A 25,384-nucleotide genomic window follows, 5' to 3' on the forward strand; every position below is an offset into this window, starting at 1 on the left:
AACCACGTACCTATGTGAGAGTGGATTCTCGGCCCTCATGAGCATGAAAACTAAATACAGGCGCAGACTGTGTGTGGAAAATGATTTAAGACTGAGACTCTCTCCAATACAACCCAACATTGCAGAGTTATGTGCATCCTTTCAAGCACACCTTTCTCATTAACCTGTGGTGAGTTATCCACAATTTTTTATGAACAAATATGGTTAACATGGCGCCGGAGAAGAAGGCACACGTTTTATGTGCCCCCAGCCGGTTGTGTTTTTTGTTCATTTATTTGTGATGTTTGTAACTTATTTTTGTACTTATTTTGTACATAATGTTGCCACTACCGTCTCTTATGACCGAAAATAACTTCTAGACATCAGGACTGCAATTACTCACCACAGACTAGCAGAATCCTTTTTTTCCTTTCATGACTCTGACGAGCCGGATGCGAAGGATATACTGCTTCCTCGGGAACAGGCCCCGATCCTGTGATCTGCGTGAAGAGGAGTTGGAAAAAGAGGGGTCGAAGGTTGGGCTGTCTACTGAGAATTTGTAGGTGATTGAATAAACCCCCACTTCCCTCCATTCTGCTAGCAAACGTGCAATATTTGGAGAATAAAATCGACGAGTTACGCGGAAGATTAAACTACCAACGGGACATTCAAAACTGTAACATCTTATGCTTCATGGAGTCGTGGCAGAACGACAACAATATCAACATACAGCTGGCTGGTTACACGATGTACCGGCAGGATAGAACAGCCGCGTCTGGTAAGACAAGGGGCGACGGTCTATGTATTTTTGTAAACAACAGCTGGTGCACGATATCTAAGGAAGTCTTGAGGCTGAGGTAGAGTATCTCATGATGAGCTGTAGACCACATTACCTACCAACAGAGTTTTAATCTGTATTATTTGTAGCTGTTACATACCACCACAGTCAGAGGCTGGCTCTAAGACAGCGTTGAATGAGCTGTATTCCGCCATAAGCAAACAATAAAACGCTCACCCAGAGGCGGCGCTCCTAGTAGCCGGGGACTTTAATGCAGGGAAACTTAAATCTGTTTTACCAAATTTCTATCAGCATGTTAAAAGTGCAACCAGAGGGAAAAGAACTCTGGACCACCTATACTCCACACACAGAGACGCATACAAAGTTCTCCCTCGCACTCCATTTGGCAAATCTGACCATAATTCTATCCTCCTGATTCCTGCTTACAAGCAAAAATTAAAGCAGGAAGCACCAGTGACTAGATCAATATAAAAGTGGTCAGAGGAAGCAGGTGCTAAGCTACAGGACTGTTTTTCTAGCAGAGACTGGAATATGTTCCGGGATTCCTCCGATGGCATTGAGGAGCACACCAAATCAGTCATTGGCTTCATCAATAAGTGCAACGATGACGTCGTCCCCACAGTGACCGTACGTACATACCCCAACCAGAAGCCATGGATTACAGGGAGCATCCGCACTGAGCTAAAGGCTAGAGCTGCCGCTTTCAAGGAGAGGGACTCTAACCCGGAAGCTTATAAGAAATCCCCCTATGCCCTCCGACGAACCATCAAACAGGCAAAGCGTCAATACAGGACTAAGATCGAGTCTTACTAGACCGGCTCTGACGCTCGACGGATGTGGCAGGGCTTGCAAACCATTACAGACTACAAAGGAAAGCTCAGCCGAGAGCTGCCCAGTGACACGAGCCTACCAGATGAGCTAAACTACTTCTATGCTCACTTCGAGGCAAATAAACTGAAACATGCATGAGAGCACCAGCTGTTCCGGAAGACTGTGTTACCAGGATGTGTACTGCGAGCATGCACTGACCAACTGGCAAGTGTCTTCACTGACATTTTCAACCTCTCCCTGTCCGAGTCTGTAATACCAACATGTTTTAAGCAGACCACCATAGTCCCTGTGCCCAAGAGCACTGCCTAAATGACTGACAACCCGTAGCACTCACGTCTGTAGCCATGAAGTGCTTTGAAAGGCTGGTCATGGCTCACATCAACACCATCATCCCAGAAACCCTAGACCCACTCCAATTTGCATACCGCCCCAACAGATCCACGGATGATACAATCTCTATTGCACTCCACACTGCTCTTTCCCACCTGGACAAAAGGAACACCTATGTGAGAATGCTATTCACTGACTACAGTACAGCGTTCAACACCATAGTGCCTTCAAAGCTCATCAATAAGCTAAGGACCCTGGGACTAAACACCTCCCTCTGCAACTGGATCCTGGACTTCCTGACGGGCTTCCCCCAGGTGGTAAGGGTAGGTAATAACACATCTGCCATGCTGATCCTCAACACAGGGACCCCTCAGGGGTGCGTGCTCAGCTTACTCATGACTGCACGGCCAGGCACAACTTCAACACCATCATTATTTGCCAATGACACAACAGTGGTTGGCCTGATCTCCGACAACGACGAGACAGCCTATAGGGAGGAGGTCAGAGACCTGGCCGTGTGGTCCCGGGACAACAACCTCTCTCTCAACGTCATCAAGACAAAGGAGATGATTGTGGACTACAGGAAAAAGAGGACAGCGCACGCCCCCATTCTCATCAAAGGGGCTGCAGTGGAGCAGGTTGAGAGCTTGAAGTTCCTTGGTGTCCACATCACCAACAAACTAACATGGTCCAAGCACACCAAGAGTGTCATGAAGAGGGCATGACAAAACCTATTCCCCCTCATGAGACTGAAAAGATTTGGCATGGGTCCTCAGATCCTCAAAAGGTTCTACAGCTGCACCATTGAGAGCATCCTGACTAGTTGTATTCCTGCCTGGTATGGCAACTGCTCGGCCTCCGACTGCAAGGCACTACAGAGGGTAGTGCGAACGGCCCAGTACATCACTTGGGCCAAGCTTCCTGCCATCCTGGACCTCTATACCAGGCGGTGTCAGAGGAAGGCACAAAAAATTGTCCATGACTCCAGCTACCACATGGTAAGCGGTACCCGGAGCGCCAAGTCTAGGTCCAAGAGGCTTCTAAACAGCTTCTACCCCCAAGCCATAAGACTCCTGAACATCTAGTCAAATGGCTACCCAGACTATTTGCAGTGCCCCCCCCCCCACCCCCCCTCACCCCCTCTTTACACCACTGCTACTCTCTGTTGTCATCTATGCATAGTCACTTTAATAACTGTACCTACATGTACATACTACCTCAACTAACCGGTGCCCCCGCACATTGATTCTGTATCGGTACCCCCCTGTATATAGTCTCACTATTATTATTTTACTGCTGCTTTTTAATTACTTGTTACTTTTATCTCTTGTTCTTATCCATATTTTTTTTTAACTGCATTGTTGGTTAGGGGCTCGTAAGTAAGCTGTAAGGTCTACACCTGTTGTATTCGGTGCATGTTACTAATAACATTTTATTTAATTTGAAGGTTTTGTATGTAAGATGGCTAAATAAAGAGCAAAATTATTGATTATTTTTATATTATTATTTCTGCCCTGGTCCTATAAGAGCTCTTTGTCACTTCCCGCCAGCCGGGTTGTGACAAGAACTCACACTCATTCTTATGTTTAATAAATGTATTGTATAGTGTGTGTGTGGCAGGCTTACAATGACTGCAAAAACCATTTGAGAGTGCACTGACCCTGGTGCTAGAGGGGGTACGCAGCTGGAGGTTGAATGTTTGAAGGGGTACTGGACTATAAAAAGTTTGGGAACCACTGGATTACAAGATCCTCCTTCTGACCTACAAAGCCCTTCCCCGCCTTGCAACCCCCCCCCCCCCCCCCTTTTACCTCTCAGACCTTTTCCCCCACCAACCCACACGTGCACTCCATTCCACCACTGTGGGTCACTTTGTCATCCCCAGGTTGAAGCTCCAGAGCCTTGGCGATAGGGCCTTCTCCAGGCTCCTAGGCTCTGGAACACACACATACACACATACAAGCAAAGAAATGCACTACTAAGGCACTCCTCTCTTCACCATACTGAGCAGCCCGCCTGGTTTTCAACCTTCCCAAGTTCTCTCATGTCACCCCACTCCTCTGCACACTCCACTGGCTTCCAGTTGAAGCTTGCATACACTACAAGACCATGGTGCTTACCTACGGAATAGCAAGAGGAACTGCCCCTCCCTAACTTCAGGCTATGCTCAAACCCTACACCCCAACCCGAGGACTCCGTTCTGCCTCCTCAGGTCTCTTGGTCCTCTCACCCCTACAGGAGGGCAGCTCCCGCTCAGCACAGTCCAAGCTCTTCTCTGTCCTAGCACCCCAATGGTGGAACCAGCTTCCCCCTTAAGCTAGGACAGCAGTCCCTGCTCATCTTCTGAAAACATCTGAAACCCTACCTCTTCAAAGAGTATCTTAAATAATCCTCCTCCTCACCTCGACCCCCCACCAAATTAAATAAATAAATAATAATAATAATAATTAATAAACAGAACTTGCACTTGCCCCCAACCCCCTTTCTAGCTCTGATTCTGCTGATAACTACATTACTGAGGAAAATGTACTTTCTATGCCTGTGCTATGTGGTTGTCCCAGCTAGCTATCTAAAAGTGAATGCACTAACTTGAAGTCGCTCTGAATAAGAGCGTCTGCTACATGACTAAATGTAAATGTAAAGATAAAAGCGCCTGCTAAGTGGTATAACTATTATATGTAGGTTTAGCTGGTAATGCTACCTAAGCTCCACTAGAGGGTGTGCGTCCTCTGCCAATGCCTACATAGAAAATATTTGGAGCTGGCTTGATGTTCGCTCATTAGAGAGGTACTCGTAAAACTGATGCGAGACGAGACTGATGAGTGGAGAGCGGACACCAAATTAGAACGGATGAATTTTGGTCCGTGCGCCTGTGGATTGTGAGACATAAAATGGCCTCTTTTCTAATTGGCTAAACAGATCAAATCACATTTTATTCGTCACATGTTTTGTAAACAACAGGTGTACATTAACAGTGAAACGCTTTCGGACCCTTCCCAACAATACAGAAAAAAATGTGAAATAATAGAAAAGTAATAACACGGAATAATAAATAAACAATGAGTAAAGATTATATTCACGGGTTAGCCTATCAGTACCGAGTCGATGTTGGTTTCAGCGTTGATGCATCGGTACCGCTTGCCGTGCGGTAGCAGAGCAAAGAGTCTAGAATTTTTTATTTATTTTATTTAACCTTTATTTAACCAGGTTGGCCAGTTGAGAACAAGTTCTCATTTACAACTGCGACCTGGCCAAGATAAAGCAAAGCAGTGCGACACAAACAACAACACAGAGTTACACATGGAATAAACAAACGTACAGTCAATAACGCAATAGAAAAAAATCTATATGCAGTGTGTGCAAATGAGGTAAGATTAGGGAGGTAAGGCAATAAATAGGCCGTAGTGGCGAAGTAATTACAATTTAGCATTTAAACACTGGAGTGATAGATGTGCAGAAGATGAATGTGCAAGTAGAGATACTGGGGTGCAAAGGAGCAAAAAATAATAATTACAATATGGGAATGAGGTAGTTGGATGGGCTATTTACAGATGGGCTGTGTACAGGTGCAACGATCTGTGAGCTGCTCTGACAGCTGATGCTTAAAGTTAGTGAGGGAGATATGAGTCTCCAGCTTCAGTGATTTTTGCAATTCGTCCCAGTCATTGACAGCAGAGAACTGGAAGGAAAGGCGGCCGAAGGAGGAATCGGCTTTAGGCTACATATCCGTCCCATATCCGGATGGTTACATATCTGTTGTATATCAGTCTGGCTCGCCCTAATCCAGTCATTTCATGTCTGTCTGTGCATGTTGAAGGTACTATGGGAAGGGAAAGGGTCTAGGAACAGACATTTAACTGGGCCCAAGAGTTTTGGGGAATGGGTTTAGCAACAGAAATGGAACTGGGACCAATAGTTTTGGGGAACACACACATGCTCAATGGTGTATTTCTTCTGATTATGTCTGTCCAATATGAAATATCCTCAATTATGTCTGTCTAAAGAATATCCCTTCCTGATGCATGTCTGTTCTACATAATGCATTTCTACCAGTGTATATCCCTATCATGAGTTCAGACAACAATCCCATAATCATGCCCTAACCCTGTCCTACCCTCTCTTCTGTTTTTGACTGTGCATATGACCCTTTCTCTTCATCTTTAATTCTTTCCCCCCCATTTCCCTCATTGAAGGCTCAATTCCATATTCAGCCCTATTCCATAGATATGTGTATCTGAACAGAGCTCATTGGAATAGGCTACTACTACAGCCAATGCTACGAGATCTGGACCTTTATGACACAGGTGGTAGTGTACTTGCCCCATGGACAGTGTTGCTGGTTCAAACCTCTCTTCATCTTTTCCCCCTCAATCGCTACAAATATGTACCTAATATATGTTCTAAGCATGTATGGGAGAGTGAATTACATAATTAAGCAATAAGGCACGAGGGGGTGTGGTACATTGGCCAATATACCACGGCTAAGGGCTGTTCTTTGGCACGACACATCGCAGAGTGCCTTGACACAGCCCTTAGCTGTGGTATATTGGCCATATACCACAAACCCCAGAGATGCCTTATTGCTATTATAAACTGGTTACCAACGTAATTAGAGCAGTAAAAATAAATGTTCTGTCATACCCGTGATATACGGTCTGATATACCACAGCTGTCAGCCAATCAGCATTCAAGGCTTGAACCACCTAGTTTATAATACTGTATTTACTGCACCTACACACAGTATATTATCTGCTTAAACAAGGCATGTCAGACATGGGGTTTTTCTGGAAAACATCACTGTTGCATACATGCCGATCATATACCGTACATGTCATACATTTAGTTAGTGTGTTGTTTCCAACTGTGCCAAAGCCTCCTGTTGGTTATTTGAGTCAAGGCAACTTTCTAGGATGTCATGTCAGTCATAACACACATATACACACACTTCACACATACGCACGCACGCACACTTCACACACACACTCACACAAGTGTAAACACACACTACACACACACACACTCACTCCACACACACACACACACACACACACACACACACACACACACACACACACACACACACACACACACACACACACACACACACACACACACACACACACACGCACAGACACACACACACAGACACCATTACAGCCCATTTATCGAGACCCCCACACTGAACAATTGTTTTTCCTTGAAGCCCCCATTTTTAGCCAAATAGTGATAATTTTGCGGAAAATGTAGACAGGCCCACTGGGCTGAGAATGGACCAGCCCATCTGGCATTTGCCAGAATTGCCCTGTGACCAGTTTGTCCCTGACACACACACAAGCACACATGGAGATTTATGGAATATCAAATAAGTAAATCTACAGGGGATTCATGTGTCCCCATGGAACCCATCGATCAGTGACTTTAGCATAAATGTTTACAGAAAGACAGGTGCTTCTAATGGAACAAAGATGCACTGTTATTTATGTAATTTAACTAAGCAAGTCAGTTAAGAACAAATGTTTATTTACAATGACGGCCTAGGAACAGTGGGTTAACTGACTTGTTCAGGGGCAGAACGACATATTTTTACCTGGTCAGCTCGGGGGCTCAATCTAGCTACCTTTCGATTACTGGCCCAACCCTCTAACCACTAGACTACCTGCCGCCCCAAGTTATTACAACAGGCTAGGCTACAACACATTCATTCATCTACATTGTTTTACAAGAGGTCCTCCAAACTAGGAGTCGGGGAATAAATACAATTCTAAATCACCTGTCTGGAAACGTTTATTAATTTTTTGAAAATGTAATTTGCCTGAGCCTATAGCACACGTCCATCACAAGGGCAAGGGCCTCCCTCGCCTCCATTCGCAGCACAAGCAATAAGCCAAGCCCCTGCCCGTTTCCCTTCCTCTCTCTTCCACTCCCCTCCCCTCCTCCCAGTCAGGACGGAAGTGTGTGTCCATTCCTCCCAGTGGGATTAAAGCGGTTGGAGGATCAGTCAGCAACACGCGCCCATAAACAGGACCGGACGAGCGCGTGGCCAGCAATAGGAGCGCACCGTGTTGTGTATGTGTCTGTGTTCGTATTTCAGAGCGAGTTTACCAGAACAGAAAAAAACAACTACAGATAGACCAATTGGGACTACAGAATCGTTATAAAACGGCCTTTCAATTGAAACTTCGGAGTTCCTCCAGGCTTATGCGATTGGAGTGACTCGGAGGCTCGTGCCTTTCCCCCTTCCAAGGTTCCAGAGAGGCGCTTGGAAAAGCCCTGTGCATTCCTCCTCGCGAAGAGAGGGAGGGAGGGAGAGAGAAAGAAGGGGGATACGCATACGTAAATGCATACGTGCCTGGAGCTGGTTTCGACTGTTCGACTGTGCGTAAAGAAGGGGGGGTTTAAAAACGGAGACGGTTGGGGTTATTTTGTCGCCAAACGGGGACCTATAGAGCGGCAATGAGATCGAGTTGCTGTTGAGCCAATGCTTTGATGAATAATTTACGGTCTTGTCGGCGGAGAGAGAGCGAACCACAACCACCGTCTTCTGCAAGCCTCTGACGCCGTCGGAGAGGGCCCGGATGGTGGACTAGAGGGCCGACAACACTGACTCTAAAACGGGACGAAATATTTGCATTGAGTAGTGTGATGCAGTGTTGGTTGGGGAGGAAAAAAAGGAGCTTTGGGCACTTTGAGGAGGACCCTGTACAAAATCTGTTTTCGGACTATTCAATAAACCCGCCAGGCCGCGACATCTAAAACAAAAACAACAACAAACCAATGAATGAATAAACAAAAACCAGTGAACTCTAAAGGTGGCTCTTTTGGATTTGCCCTCATGAAAATAGCCCATCCAAAAAAAGACAGAATAGATTTAGGCCTATGTAAAGTTGGCTATAATTGTAGTGAGTAGCCTATAATTATTATTCTAAAGCCGTATCCAAGTGAAGATATTTAATCATTGTGAACTGAAATGAATGTTTCTAATTTGATTTGAAGAGAATCTTATAAAAGGGCTGCCTTTATTTGTGTATCTGGCTTCTGTTGAGGGTTATTTTTTTGGAGATAACACTAATAGGCCTATCCTATGTATGTGGAGCATTTTGACTGTAAAAAACGACCTACCTCAAGAACCTGTTTTCCACAGAAGAGAGCACAAAGGGAGAAACAAACATACGTTTCCCAAATGAATACTCCAGTAATACCCGAGTGGATGTTGTTATAAAGTGTAGCCCTGTTTAAAACCCCTCAGATGGCTTCATTCTCAGACTCCGACCTGCAAACCTGTCCTCTCTGCAAGGAGCTCTGTGGCTCCTCCTCCACTCCTATTTCCTCCAACTCCTCCACCTCATCCTCCTCCTCTCATTCCTCCTCCTCGTCGTTCTCCTCCCGGCGCCTCCATGTCCTCCCCTGCCTCCACGCCTTCTGCAGGCAGTGTCTGGAGGGTCAGCGCAGCCCTGGGGACCCTCTCAAACTCAGCTGCCCCACCTGCAATCAGAAGGTCTCCATCTCCGAAGCCGGAGTGGACTCCCTCCCTTCCTCCAACTTCCTCTTTAGTAACCTTCTGGACGTGGTGGTGAGTTCCGAGGAGCAGCTCCAACTCGGCCAGAATACCAACGGCCACCACCGGGGGGTCGGCGTGGGCTCCATACCCAGGTTCCACCACCCCCACGGCGGGCTCCTCCGCCCGCACCGCCTGGGAGAGCCTACGTGCAGCTCCTGTGATGAGGGGAACCCGGCCAGCTCCCACTGCCTGGACTGCCAGGAGTACCTGTGTGATAACTGCGTCCGTGCCCACCAGAGGGTCCGGCTGACCAAGGATCACTTCATTGAGAGGCTAGCTGAGAGCCTGCACCAGCACCAAGCGGGTCGAGGCAAGGTCATCCCCATCGGAGGAGGTGGAGAAGGGGGGGGGGGTGTGGGCGTCTCCCTGGCCCAGTCCTTTCATTACAACTTCTCCCTGCTACCTTTGTTCCAGGACAGGATGAGCTTCTGTCAGAACCACGACAACGAGGTAGGGACACAAACGCACATACACATTCAAACGGCAATGAGGTCTGGGCCTACAGTGTATGGAACAGGAGGTAGTGCCTTCACTCTGTGGATCCACAGGGTTTCTGGTTCGAGCACCGCTTCACTACACTGTTCTCCCTAAATCACTACACTGTTCTCCCTAAATCACTACACTGTTCTCCCTAAATCACTACACTGCAGCTATAGGTTTAGTCCTTACAGCTGGTCTTCATATGGCCATAGGCGTGGACTTTAGACCCTCTCACATTAGCTCTCACACACACACAGCCGTGTCAAAAACAAACACCAACATAAACTGTCTAAAGCCCAGCAGCTCTGTCTGTAATGCCAGCTAGTTGAGTGATACCAGGCAGCTTTACCCCTGACCCCCTGGTACCACAGTGTAATAGCATTATGTGTGTAGTAACCACACACACAGCTTCCTGCCCTGTAATAGCATTATGTGTAGTCACACACACACAGTGTAATAGTATTAAAGTAAGTGTGCCGTAGCCTGGGCCTTACGGAGGGCCATATGGTCCGGAGTTCAAAGACGAGCTCAGTGGCTCTTCACCTACTTCCCTGGAGACACAGTCAGGCACGTGCACTGTACACACGCTGATTACGCTGTACCACACCGGCCAGAGGGAGAGGCCCCTCACTCCAACACCACACATGTTTCGCTGACTGCAAAGAACCCATAGGCAGTGGGAAGAGAAGACTGTAGTGGCTTGGCGAGGGAGTAGAGAGGGCGACTCAATAAAACATTAACAATGGAGCAAATGCAAACCATGCTGTTTTCACATGCAACTGGACCTTGGTTTCTGTGTTATCTGTAGTGGTCAAGGAGAGACATTCCACAAGAGCAACATTACTTAAAAACAAGTCTTGGTTGTCCTCACACATTATTATAAGTCTTGTTTACCAGATGGCTTCTGTTGGAGGGAGTGACTCACACACATACATACATAAATGCCACATTGCCAGTAAGAGTTAAAGTTTCCAGTAAGGCCTCTGTTTTCCAGTAATGTCTCACTCATGACTCACTCAATGGTGTGTTTAAACTGTGATGTCTCTGCCCCTAGTGCTCCAGCTGATGATTAGGTCTAGTGGTTTTTGTTTATTTTAGATGTCGCTGCCTATCTCACCCCTCCTCTCACCCTGCCACACCCCTGCTCTCACCCTACCTCACCCCTCCTCTCCCTGAGGGCAGATACTGTACACACACAGTGACCCAGTTCTCCAACCTTTGCACTACACACTGGGGTCTGTACGCAGATGAGGAGGATCAGTACAAAGAGGAAAAATGACCCTTTGATCTGTAGAGACTTTGGACCGCCATCAACCATACTGACCAGATGGCTGCACACGCCAGCACACTGCCCCCTCGCCAGCACACTGCCCCCTCGCCAGCACACTGCCCCCACGCCAGCACACTGCCCCCTCGCCAGCACACTGCCCCCACGCCAGGACACTGCCCCCTCGCCAGCACACTGCCCCCTCGCCAGCACACTGCCTCCTCGCCAGCACACTGCCTCCTCGCCAGCACACTGCCTCCTCGCCAGCACACTGCCCCCTCGCCAGCACACTGCCCCCTTGCCAGCACACTGCCCCCTCGCCAGGCACACACATTCACAAACACTATATGCACCCATAAAAATGCACACAAAAACACACACTCACTATATGCACACACATTAGACACAGACAAACTAGACACACATTCACACACACACGACACACAGGAGTTGGAGGCAGGTGTTGGGGGTAGAGTTGAGTAGTGTAAAGGGTTGGTTGGCATTTAAGTGGGGGTGGTCTCTTTTACAGGCCAACGTGGAATGAGAGTTGTTTGGAAATGGACAGCTATGTGTCTAGTGTGTGTGTGTGTGTGTGTGTGAGCGTGCACTCACACACTACACACATGTAACCGACTCCCCTCTTAGAAGTCTTGGATCGAAGAGTGGGGAATGTTTGGGGGGTGGGGCAGAAAATCTATTGTGGGGAATGCTGTGTGTCCGGAATTCACACACATACACACACCGGTACACAGTCAATTTATCTGAGTAAATGTTACTCAAATTGAATACAATTATACTCTACAAAAGATAACATTTGGTCCCAGTCTAAATAGAGTAAAAATTACTCTTTTTACAGAGTTCAATTTTCAGAGTTATTTCTACTCTATTTGGTGTTAATATTTAACAATACAAACTGTAATTTACTCTATTTAGCCTAACATGGAAACAACTCTACTGCCAATTCACTCAATATAGAATTTAATATTATCTGTGAAAAGTGTCATTTCTTAATCAAATTGAATACATTTGTACTCAACAAAGATCACATTTGGTCCCAGTCTAAATAGAGTAAAAATGTATCTTGTTGCAGAGTTCAATTTTCAGTTATTTCTACTCTATTCAGTGTTTATATTACTCTACAAACTGTAATTTACTCTATTTTGTTAAAAATGAAAACTCTGCCAATTCACTCAATATAGAATTTAATATTATCAGTCAAGAGTGGCATTTGTACAACTGAACTTAATGTCAATAAATCAGAAGTCAGTATTTAACAAAGCACTTTATTCTTAAATGTAAGACATTTGCAATACATACATCAAAATACTGATGATAATAAAATAAAATTGGGGACTGAAATGAAATGTTGGCCTTTGTTCATTTTAATACATGCACATAAAAAAGCTCAATATTGCAATTCAATACAGCTAACAATGACATGGGAGATTTTGTGAAACTAGCATCTCACATATCAAAAACAATGATGATAAAATAAAATTGTGGCCTCTGTAAAATTACATTTTGGCATCTCTCCCCCCTTTATTAAAAGTAAATAAAAAAGCCAATATTGCAATACAATACATCTTGGTTTTAAAGAGCTTACTGTGCAGTTTTTACAATCACAGGAAACAGTATGGGACAATAAACAAACTTGAATCATCACAACTGTAAGACATCTGTATATCAAATGCTTTGTGACAGAAAAGCTCTTTACCATCAACTACATAAGGTCCCTCTGTTGTACACCCAACTCTATATGCATTAAAATGCTCATCAAGACATATTGTTTGTAGGGCAAAAGTAACCAACAGTAACCTCTCATCTCTAACAACAACATGGTGGATTTTCTGAAAAACAGGCATCTCACAATGGACTTTAAGACAAACAACTAAACCTGAACGATACATATTTCCATGGTGTTTGGCCCATTTAACATTTAAAACCTTGGTGTGAATAGGTACCTGGAGAGTCTCAGCTGTCTTACAGCCCCAGTCCACCACATTTAAAGGTACCATTTTACCTGGACCAATCATCACTCGGTTGGCGTCAAATATCTGCCAACTGTATGCTATTTCACTTGTGTTTCTTTGCCAATGTTTTAGTTACATTTTTAAAGCTTTAAAAAAAAAAAATTAATCTAAAAAAAAAAAAATTATGCTTTGCTTCATAGCGCATGCACCAGCTATGCAAAACTGGTCCAATTTTAAGCATACATGTGGGGTAATGCACCGTAAAATGATGCTTCGGTAGCAGCCTCTTTTTTGGAAACAATTGCTTGAATAACCTGTGGTGTTCTGCGATTAAGTGTTTCAAAAACATTGTAATACCCTTTGATATCATTGGAGAAAATACAATGTTTACTATCTGAAGCAACAGTACATACCAGTGTAGATCATTTGGACAAACTAAGTCTCCAAAGAGAAGTGGTAGATTGTGAAGTAAACACCAGGACTGGATAGCATTTAACCCCAAGTCATTAGTCCTCTCCTAACTTCACTGCAGGAGGTTTGTTGTTTTGCTCCATGTAACCAAAGTTAAAACTCTTTATTCTCCTGTCTATTTCATTTGATGTTGTGTACTTGTCTATCAAGTGCAGTATTAGCAGTTTAATTTCATATTGTGCCTCTCCCTCCAAGATATCATGCTTAATATCGACAAGGAAGTTTTCACATGTATTCACAAGTACTGCAAGGAGTTTAGAATGCAAGAACGTTTAACACTCATCACAGAGGGAAGACTGGGATTTGTCTCCTTTTTTTGGCAGTGTTCTGCATGTAGTGCTGGAGTTCACATAACTATCTTGGGTGAATCTTCATCAAATTCAGCCTGAACGTCCTCTTTCTCAGCAAGACAAAACCAGCAACAATATCTGCCACTGAATGATTCAACAAAACCAAATAGACAGTGAAGACCAAGGTTGTCACCTGTAACTTGGACAACAGTTCCATACACTGGTTGATCATAATTACATCCCTTTCAAGTACATTTACATTTTAGTCATTTAGCAGACATTCTTATCCAGAGCAACTTACAGTAATACATTTCATTATTTTTTTTATTTTTTTGTACTGGCCCCCTGTGGGAATCAAACCCACAACCCTGGCGTTGCAAACACCATGCTCTACCAACTGAGCCACAGGAAAGCACAACTGACCATGTATTTTAGAAAAGCCATATGTTTTAATGTCTTGGGCATGAAGTAAAGCAACCAAATGAATATTAAGCAGAAATGAGTTGAACTTTGGAGAAAAATTCCGTAAATTGAAATAGATTGCTCCTAATGTATGTATTCCCTGTTTTGATCCAAGAGGATTTGCAGTTTCAAAATCATCATAGAGAAGCTGTATCTGAATTGCTTCTGTTTTGAAAATAGAGCATGGCTCTTGAACAGATCTCCATCACATCAGTCATAAAGTTTTCTTGGAACTGGAATCAGTCTGCATCATCTCCTTTATATTAGGGTGTTTGTAAATAAACTGTAATGTTTTCAAAATTGGGATGTAAACAAATGTATCAGTAACAACAATTTGATCATAGCCTCCAGTAGTCCGATTGTGTTGTGTATCAAATCTAGTACCAAGAACACATTCAACTGGATCTCCCCTTCCCCACTTTTCTGTAAAATACTGCCTTCTCTTACTTTCAGAATTTAATACACCAAAAGGATAAAAAAAAAAAATCTAAACACTGATCAATTTTACACTCAATGTCAATTTGAATAGGCTCCTGTATAGACAGACACTTTTTCACAGATTCTTTAGCTTGAATATGAATATCATCAACTATCTCTTCCATGGAAATTACCAAAGAGTTAAGGGTGGTTTCACCTACACCTGCCACTTTAAGTTCAGCTATGGTTGCAGTGCGGCTGTCTCTTATTGACAAGGACTGAGTCACAAGGGGAACTTGTTTATGGCAAGTCATCAAAATGACTTACTGCTACAGATTCAGCTGTAGAGGGGCCTTCACCATGATCAGAACAAGGTTCATGTGCTTTATAAAGATGCTTTGTACGAGGTACCGGAGACAAAATGAGCTTTGAAAAGCTCATCAAAACAAGCAAGAGAGTCGGGTGACTTACAAGGTATTGCATGTTTGTCAATCACAATGAATTACTTGTGAATCCCACTCCTCTGGTTCCCCACAGCAAGCAGATAGGGTTGAAGGCTTTCCATGATGCTCTCCAGATACCCCTGGATGCTGGGCCCAGTCTGTGACACAAGAACTTCATTAGTGTGCTATTAAAATGAGTCACGGTTCACAAACAGTTTGTGAAAATGTAAATTACAGCTACACATGATTTTACCATGATTTGTCCATAATCTTAAAAGTAGTCATTAGGATTAGGAATGGGAACATTCAAATGTAACCTCACCTTGATAAACTTCACAATGTGGTCACTGGCGTGTCTGGCTGAGATTTTTCCTGGTCTCTTGCGGCCATGAGGTGACGGTGGCACAAGGTGGACAAGGACCAAAATGGATGACATGTCACTGTCCCATCCTGAAAGTACACATTTTCACTGAAAGTCACATCATAGCATTTTGCTTTAAAAAACAATGCTCCCTTCCATTAGTATAATCATTTTATTCCAGCATACCATTTTCCACTTCTGTTGTGGATTCAGCATTTTGAACCAGGTCTTGCAGGTCGCCTGTTTGTGTGAGGCCACGGCTTTGGTCAATGACTTTCTGCTAATAGAGAGTAGGCCACTTCTCCAGGAACTTTGCAGAGGTTGCATCACCAAACGTCAGACTAAAATCTTGCTCAATCTGCAGACCAGATGGAATAAGTCAAGACAGAACAGTAAACATTATGGTGTGGCACTATCGTCATGTAATATATCACAGTCCTAATCAGACTGTTGTAGAACAGTAAACATTATGGTGTGGCACTATCGTCATGTAATATATCACAGTCCTAATCAGACTGTTGTAGAACAGTAAACATTATGGTGTGGCACTATCGTCATGTAATATATCACAGTCCTAATCAGACTGTTGTAGAACAGTAAACATTATGGTGTGGCACTATCGTCATGTAATATATCACAGTCCTAATCAGACTGTTGTAGAACAGAAAACATTATGGTGTGGCACTATCGTCATGTAATATATCACAGTCCTAATCAGACTGTTGTAGAACAGAAAACATTATGGTGTGGCACTATCGTCATGTAATATATCACAGTCCTAATCAGACTGTTGTAGAACAGTAAACATTATGGTGTGGCACTATCGTCATGTAATATATCACAGTCCTAATCAGACTGTTGTAGAACAGTAAACATTATGGTGTGGCACTATCGTCATGTAATATATCACAGTCCTAATCAGACTGTTGTAGAACAGTAAACATTATGGTGTGGCACTATCGTCATGTAATATATCACAGTCCTAATCAGACTGTTGTAGAACAGTAAACATTATGGTGTGGCACTATCGTCATGTAATATATCACAGTCCTAATCAGACTGTTGTAGAACAGTAAACATTATGGTGTGGCACTATCGTCATGTAATATATCACAGTCCTAATCAGACTGTTGTAGAACAGAAAACAATATGGTGTGGCACTATCGTCATGTAATATATCACAGTCCTAATCAGACTGTTGTAGAACAGTAAACATTATGGTGTGGCACTATCGTCATGTAATATATCACAGTCCTAATCAGACTGTTGTAGAACAGTAAACATTATGGTGTGGCACTATCGTCATGTAATATATCACAGTCCTAATCAGACTGTTGTAGAACAGAAAACAATATGGTGTGGCACTATCGTCATGTAATATATCACAGTCCTAATCAGACTGTTGTAGAACAGTAAACATTATGGTGTGGCACTATCGTCATGTAATATATCACAGTCCTAATCAGACTGTTGTAGAACAGTAAACATTATGGTGTGGCACTATCGTCATGTAATATATCACAGTCCTAATCAGACTGTTGTAGAACAGTAAACATTATGGTGTGGCACTATCGTCATGTAATATATCACAGTCCTAATCAGACTGTTGTAGAACAGTAAACATTATGGTGTGGCACTATCGTCATGTAATATATCACAGTCCTAATCAGACTGTTGTAGAACAGTAAACATTATGGTGTGGCACTATCGTCATGTAATATATCACAGTCCTAATCAGACTGTTGTAGAACAGTAAACATTATGGTGTGGCACTATCGTCATGTAATATATCACAGTCCTAATCAGACTGTTGTAGAACAGTAAACATTATGGTGTGGCACTATCGTCATGTAATATATCACAGTCCTAATCAGACTGTTGTAGAACAGTAAACATTATGGTGTGGCACTATCGTCATGTAATATATCACAGTCCTAATCAGACTGTTGTAGAACAGTAAACATTATGGTGTGGCACTATCGTCATGTAATATATCACAGTCCTAATCAGACTGTTGTAGAACAGTAAACATTATGGTGTGGCACTATCGTCATGTAATATATCACAGTCCTAATCAGACTGTTGTAGAACAGTAAACATTATGGTGTGGCACTATCGTCATGTAATATATCACAGTCCTAATCAGACTGTTGTAGAACAGTAAACATTATGGTGTGGCACTATCGTCATGTAATATATCACAGTCCTAATCAGACTGTTGTAGAACAGTAAACATTATGGTGTGGCACTATCGTCATGTAATATATCACAGTCCTAATCAGACTGTTGTAGAACAGAAAACATTATGGTGTGGCACTATCGTCATGTAATATATCACAGTCCTAATCAGACTGTTGTAGAACAGTAAACATTATGGTGTGGCACTATCGTCATGTAATATATCACAGTCCTAATCAGACTGTTGTAGAACAGTAAACATTATGGTGTGGCACTATCGTCATGTAATATATCACAGTCCTAATCAGACTGTTGTAGAACAGTAAACATTATGGTGTGGCACTATCGTCATGTAATATATCACAGTCCTAATCAGACTGTTGTAGAACAGTAAACATTATGGTGTGGCACTATCGTCATGTAATATATCACAGTCCTAATCAGACTGTTGTAGAACAGAAAACAATTGTCCTGACAGTTGAGGCAAGGCAGTCGAAGATCCACATACCATTCCTGCTATGTCTTGGAATCTTGGAAACGCTATGAATATTTCAGAGGACTTCACTGAATCACAAACCATCTTTTGGCGATAGGTGAACGTCTGCTTCATCAGCTGTATGCTTCATCAGTGCAATGGCCTCACAACACAGGCTTTCTGTTGTTGGACAGTTTTCCTCTCTGAAGGGGTCTCTATCAGCTTTTGGACCACCTGTAACATGGTGAAACTTTTACAGATTACTGGGTTTGTCTGCTCTATACAAGTATACAATATTGTGTCATAAGATATAAAAAACAAGGCTCAGAAACTCTGTAAGGATGGCCATGCATTCAGTTATGTCACCAGTTGAAAAATAGGATTTATTTGACTCAGAAACCGAATTAATACTAAGTATCTTACTCTTTCAGTATTTCTAAGAAACACTTGCTTATACAGATGTTTACATACAATCATGCTAGATATCCACTCCCATCTTCTGCATTGTAATAATGCTCCTAAAGTAAAGTATAATTCAGTTTGAGTGAGCAGGTTAAAATATCTTCATATTCATTTTTATCCTTAAAACTACAGATGCGCCCATAGATGAAGATGTGCTCATTCAACAGGTCCGACCCTCGCAGTGCAGAACCTAACTGGGCTTTTATACCACCAGAATTGAGTTTAGGAGAGATGGCAGAGATGGTGGGCATACAGACATGTTAATAGACCTATAGTTTAAATAAAAACATCACCCAACCGTAAAACAACAATTTAAATACTGACATTCTGAAAAATGTTTAAGGTGTAAGAGTCCCAGAGAGTTAAAAAGGTTAGACTTCGTTTTTAATGTACTTACATAACCAAACTTGCTCCTAGGATCAGCCAGGTATGGGAACAAGGCAATGATGCCCTCTGCGTAGTCCTCTTTAACACGCCTTGAAGGACTTGTCCTAGACACACACACACTTTACTGCTTGAGATCCAAACAAAAATATTGATGTGTAAATCACAACTTCTGCTAAAAATTGTGTTAGGTGGTAAGGTATATAATGAGTATATGACATATACCCATGTTCACTTGTCATTTGTGCAACCAATATCTTGACCATATCGTGTCTTCTGCTATCTGTTAGGCTTTTTGTCCGAGCATACTCATTCATGATCCTGTCTCCTCCAGGTTTGTTCTTCAGAATGTCTTCAATCATCTAAGTTGGAGCAATTTAAAAAAGGAACACACTAACACTTTAAAACAGCAATGAAACAGCAAGTATAATCAAACACACCATGATCACCCTTTCACAACTTTCATTAATGTCATTTATCACTCAATCTTCAAGTTTGGCATTTGTTTAAACTGGAAATTTGCAGTACTTACATGAGATAGACGATTATCCTCAGCTGTCTTTCTTGTAGAAGGACTCTGCTGCAATATAATGGTGTCATCGGAGTCCCCCTCATTGTCTGCAATGTATTTTGATAAGGAGCTGCTTGCAGAGGAGCTCAACGAATCCAGCAATCATGTTAACATTTAACTGGTGTGATTAACACTGTAATTATAACACAATTTAGGTGGAAACATCCATTATTATGATTAGAGGACTTTTGTTAATGACAAGCGGAATGCAAAAATGTTACATTTTGAATTGATTAGGCCCACTACTGTTCTAAAAGGGGTGGGAGAGGTGTGCACAGAAACAAAGATCATTTTAAAATATCAAAATGAGAAAAGAAATCAGCAGATATGTCTGCTTGTCTCACATAATCAGAACATGTGTTAGGCTAGCCAGGACTGTATGGATGAATGGGAAGCTCTAAGCTAATAAGCTACTCACCATCAGGATTTGGGTCTAGGGGTAAACAAATCTCCAGCACACCAAGGTCTTGTTTCTTTAGAAGAAACTCAAACACCTCATCATCTTCAGTCTTTGATTCATCATAGACTTTTAAGTCCAAGGTTGGAATGTCAAATTTATTGGCAACTGTGAAGACAAAATAAGATTGCACAATCTTATTGATTAAATATGTTGTGTATTTGTTAGAGAAAAACCAGAACAGAAGACAGAAATCAAGATGTCATCTTTACGTGAACACCGTAACACCAAAACTGACTTAGTGCTCCTTTCCTTGTCAATTCCAATTATATACAGTCTACAGCCTGTCGACTGCTGCCACGTACTGTATTATTATAACAGCAGTCTGAGTACTATAGCAATACACCACAGATAGCTATCAACACTGAGATTGTAGCGGCATACAAATGTTAGTATCACTTATTCTTTAAAACCATTAATGACCGGCAAGGACAATGAGCGCAGCTACAGATGAGCATAATTAGACAACTCCCAAAACATAAACCAATCATTGACTGATCTGTGATTTGGGGAGGCGCAAGTTTGCTTTGTACTCATTATCAGCAAGGAAAACGGCAATCAATTTGACAGTAAATATAAGGTAAGTATGTTTAAAGTGTGTCAGTATACAGTGGGGGGAAAAGTATTTGATCCCCTGCTGATTTTGTACGTTTGCCCACTGATAAAGAAAGGATCAGTCTATAATTTTAATGGTAGGTTTATTTGAACAGTGAGAGACAGAATAACAACAAAAATATCCAGAAAAACGCATGTAAAAAATGTTATAAATTGATTTGCATTTTAATGAGGGAAATAAGTATTTGACCCCCTCTCAATCAGAAAGACTTCTGTCTCCCAGGTGTCTTTTATACAGGTAACGAGCTGAGATTAGGAGCACACTCTTAAAGGGAGTGCTCCTAACCGCAGCTTGTTACCTGTATAAAAGACACCTGTCCACAGAAGCAATCAATCAATCAGATTCCAAACTCTCCACCATGGCCAAGACCAAAGAGCTCTCCAAGGATGTCAGGGACAAGATTGTTGACCTACACAAGGCTGGAATGGGCTACAAGACCATCGCCAAGCAGCTTGGTGAGAAGGTGACAACATTTGGTGCGATTATTCGCAAATGGAAGAAACACAAAAGAACTGTCAATATCCCTCGGCCTGAGGCTCCATGCAAGATCTAACCTCGTGAGGTTGCAATGATCATGAGAACGGTGAGGAATCAGCCCAGAACTACACGGGAGGATCTTGTCAATGATCTCAAGGCAGCTGGGACCATAGTCACCAAGAAAACAATTGGGAACACACTACGCCGTGAAGGACTGAAATCCTGCAGCACCTGCAAGGTCCCCCTGCTCAAGAATACATATACATGCCCATCTAAAGTTTGCCAATGAACATCTGAATGATTCAGAGGACAACTGGTGAAAATGTTGTGGTCAGATGAGACCAAAATGGAGCTCTTTGGCATCAACTCAACTCGCCGTGTTTGGAGGAGGAGGAATGCTGCCTATGACCCCAAGAACACCATCTCCACCGTCAAACATGGAGGTGGAAACATTATGCTTTGGGGGTGTTTTTCTGCTAAGGGGACAGGACAACTTCACCGCATCATTTGACGGGGCCATGTACTGTCAAATCTTGGGTGAGAACCTCCTTCCCTCAGCCAGGGCATTGAAAATGGGTCGTGGATGGGTATTCCAGCATGACAATGACCCAAAACACACGGCCAAGGCAACAAAGGAGTGGCTCAAGAAGAAGCACATTAAGGTCCTGGAGTGGCCTAGCCAGTCTCCAGACCTTAATCCCATAGAAAATCTGTGGAGGGAGCTGAAGGTTCGAGTTGCCAAACGTCAGCCTCGAAACCTTAATGACTTGGAGAAGATCTGCAAAGAGGAGTGGGACAAAATCCCTTCTGAAATGTGTGCAAACCTGGTGGCCAACTACAAGAAACGTCTGACCTCTGATTGGCAACAAGGGTTTTGCCACCAAGTACTAAGTCATGTTTTGCAGAGGGGTCAAATACTTATTTCCCTCATTAAAATGCAAATCATTTTATAACATTTTTTACATGCGTTTTTCTGGATTTTTTTGTTGTTATTCTGTCTCTCACTGTTCAAATAAACCTACCATTAAAATTATAGACTGATCATTTCTTTGTAAGTGGGCAAATGTACAAAATCAGCAGGGGATCAAATACTTTTTCCCCTCACTGTAAGTATGTTGTTCCATAGGATATTGTGTGAAATTTGAAACCTTTCACTCACCACAATCCAAAAAGGATTTGAAGGTCAGTTGCCCCTCATAACAAATGTACTTCTGACAATCCCTGTACTTCACGCGTACAGCCTGCATCCTTGATGACAAGAAAAAAAAGTTAATTTAAATTGCATTAACACAAATATGCACAAATTACAAGAGAGCAGTGCTCTGTTTAGAGTAAAACACACATGTTGCATCGACCTGCCTGCTGCTAAATACTGTCTACTAACAGCTCTCTTTTCAGAGTAAAACGCACGTGTCTTGCTGACCAAACAGTAGCTAAAAATTGTCTAGCTCTAAAGTTCAGAGTAAAACGCAGGTGTCGCACCGACCAAACTGCAGCTAAAAACCGTCAACTGGTAACAGCTCTAAAGTTCAGAGTGAAACGCAGGTGTCGCACAGACCAAACTGCTGCTAAAAACTGTCTAATAGCTCTAAACTTGAGTGAAACACACATGTAGCACAGACCAACTGCTGCTAACTGTCTGCTAACAGCTCGCTTTTCAGAGTAAAACACATGTTGCACTGACTAACCTGCTGGCAGTAGTCAGTAAAGTCCGCTAGCTACTGATAATTGCTAATACCGCTCTGTTGAACATTTAAAACAGGTGATGCACTGATCCACCGGGCGTACATACTGTCCATAAACCACTAAAAGTGGTATAACTTAATGTTACTGTAGCTAGGTAGCTAATTACCTCTAGCTAGATGCTCACATTAGCATCTGACTATTCAAATCGTGCAGTAACAGTAAGCCTACACTACAATGCTAGCTAGCTGTAATGTTGATCAACAGTTTTAATTTGCACACAAAGTTAACCAATAACAGTGAACTTACCTAGAATTCTAATTAAGTTTAGAAATTAAGAAATTCTGTGGTTCTGTGAATGACTTCTGATGTTCGGGGATCCTCGCTCTCGATCTGTTCACTCTTTCCATTCGCGAGACACTTGCAAATGGACAATGGCGGCAAAATCTAAATTTAACCAACATTAGCGGGCGTGGTCATGCTGTTTTACTCCAATAGAATTTAATGTGTATTTTTGCTCCCATTCTATTGGCCGCTGGTAATAATTACACTCTAAAATGATTTAATTTGACTACTTGATAGGAAAATATTTTTAACTCCGGAAAAAACACTCTCCAGTTTTTACTGTGTGTGCATGAGAGTGAAGCCACCTACTGCTCATCCTGTAAGTTGCTCTGGATAAGAATGTCTGCTAAATTACTTATACTGAACAAAAACATAAACCCAACATGCAACAATTTAAACACATTCAGTCAATTGAAATGGAGAGAAATCAGTCAATTGAAATAAATTCATTAGGCCCTAATCTATGGATTTCACATGACTGGGCAGGGGCACAGCCATGGGTGGGCCTGGGAAGGCATAGGCCCACCCACTGGGGAGCCAGGCCCAGCCAATGAGTTTTCCCCGTCAAAAGGGCTTTATTACAGACAGAAATACTCCTCAGTTTCATCAGCTATCCGGGTGGCTGGTCTCAGACGATCCCGCAGGTGAAGAAGCCAGATGTGAATGTCCTGGGCTGGCGTGGTTACACGTTGTCTGCGGGTTGTGAGGCCAGTTGGAGGTACTGCCAAATTCTCTAAAACGACAGTGGGGGGAGTTTATGGTAGAGACTTTCCTGCAGTCAGCATGCAAATTGCACGCTCCCTCAACCTGAGACGTCTGTGGAATTGTGTTGTTTGACCAAACTGCACATTTTAGAGTGGCCTTTTATTGTCCCCAGGACAAGGTGCACCTGTGTAATGATCATGCTGTTTAATCAGCTTCTTAAAATGCCACACCTTTCAGGTGGATGGATTATCTTGGCAAAGGAGAAATGCTCACTAACAGGGATGTAAACAAGTTTGTGCACAGACTTTGAGAGAAATACGATTTCTCTGCGTCTGGAAAATATCGGGGATCTTTTATTTCAGCTCATGAAACATGGCACCAACACTTTGCGTTTTATATTTGTGTTCAGTGTAAACATAAATGTAAAATGTAACATCTCGCAAGAGAAATGGAGAGTTTGAATTCCACACACTGGGTTTCACTTACTCTACCTGTTTGAAAACTTAGTGAAATGTTAGTGAACAAATATGGCATATGAATGATTTTAATCACAAACTCGTATTCCTCACAATTGATCAATTAGTCCACACTCTATAGCCCTCAAACTGAACTCTGCACCTCAAAGCCAGTTCCACTGAGTTTTTCATTGTTGACCTCCAATCAGAGACTGATTTAGACCTGGGACACTAGGGGGGTGCAAGTAATTATCAGGTAAAACAGAAAACCAGCAGGCTCCGGACCTCAGGGTAAAGGTTGAATGCTCCTACTCTATAGTGATACCTATTGAACAGAACATCATTGTGATGTCATTGTGTTACATCCTGGTCTGAATATTTGCCATGGCTAGAGTTGCTCTCCTATTTCTCTGTGTGTAATATGATTTCATGCTTTTTATTCACCACTAAGACACTCATTCCAATAAGGATGAAACTTCTGCAGTTTGGGGAATGTGTAATATTTGTGTTTAAAAAATAGGGCTCACTACAAGTCCAAATAACCACTTGAGTTGGTCAGATTGATTAATTGATTCATTGCAGGATAAAGGGTTTGCCATGAGAATGTTGTTGTGCTTTATAGTTAATCGTCATGGTGGTCAGCTTCTCTGTAGTCAACATCTTTTCCATTATATGATAACTACTTGGTTGTGTAAGATGGAGTAGCCCACACACTGAGGGGATTAGATTAATGCCCTGGGCCTGCCCCGCATGGACCGGGTTAGCTTTGATTGTGGAATTCCGGCCTTGAGCCAGGTGCTTTGGCTGACAAAGCAAAAGTGACATACAATAGGTTAAGCACGTGGAGTAATGAGTAGGATTCTGGGTTTTCACATTCAAGCTTGAAACGCTTTATCTGCCTTCCCAATAAAAAGTAGT

General features: G+C 42.7%; 1 protein-coding gene across 1 annotated transcript in view; it reads left to right on the forward strand.

Moving 5' to 3' along the window:
• The first annotated feature begins 7,882 nt into the window (after nt 1–7,882).
• LOC106588780 (E3 ubiquitin-protein ligase TRIM71) overlaps nt 7,883–25,384 on the forward strand; it is a 52,098-nt gene continuing 34,596 nt past the window's right edge. Inside the window, exon 1 of the mRNA XM_014178184.3 lies at nt 7,883–9,947. Coding sequence (XP_014033659.1) covers nt 9,186–9,947 — 762 coding nt within the window. The 5' untranslated portion in view covers nt 7,883–9,185. The remainder of the gene's footprint in view (nt 9,948–25,384) is intronic.

Source organism: Salmo salar, chromosome 27 (genome assembly GCF_965601325.2).
Source record: "Salmo salar chromosome 27, fSalSal1, whole genome shotgun sequence".
Classification (NCBI taxonomy): Eukaryota; Metazoa; Chordata; class Actinopteri; order Salmoniformes; family Salmonidae; genus Salmo; species Salmo salar.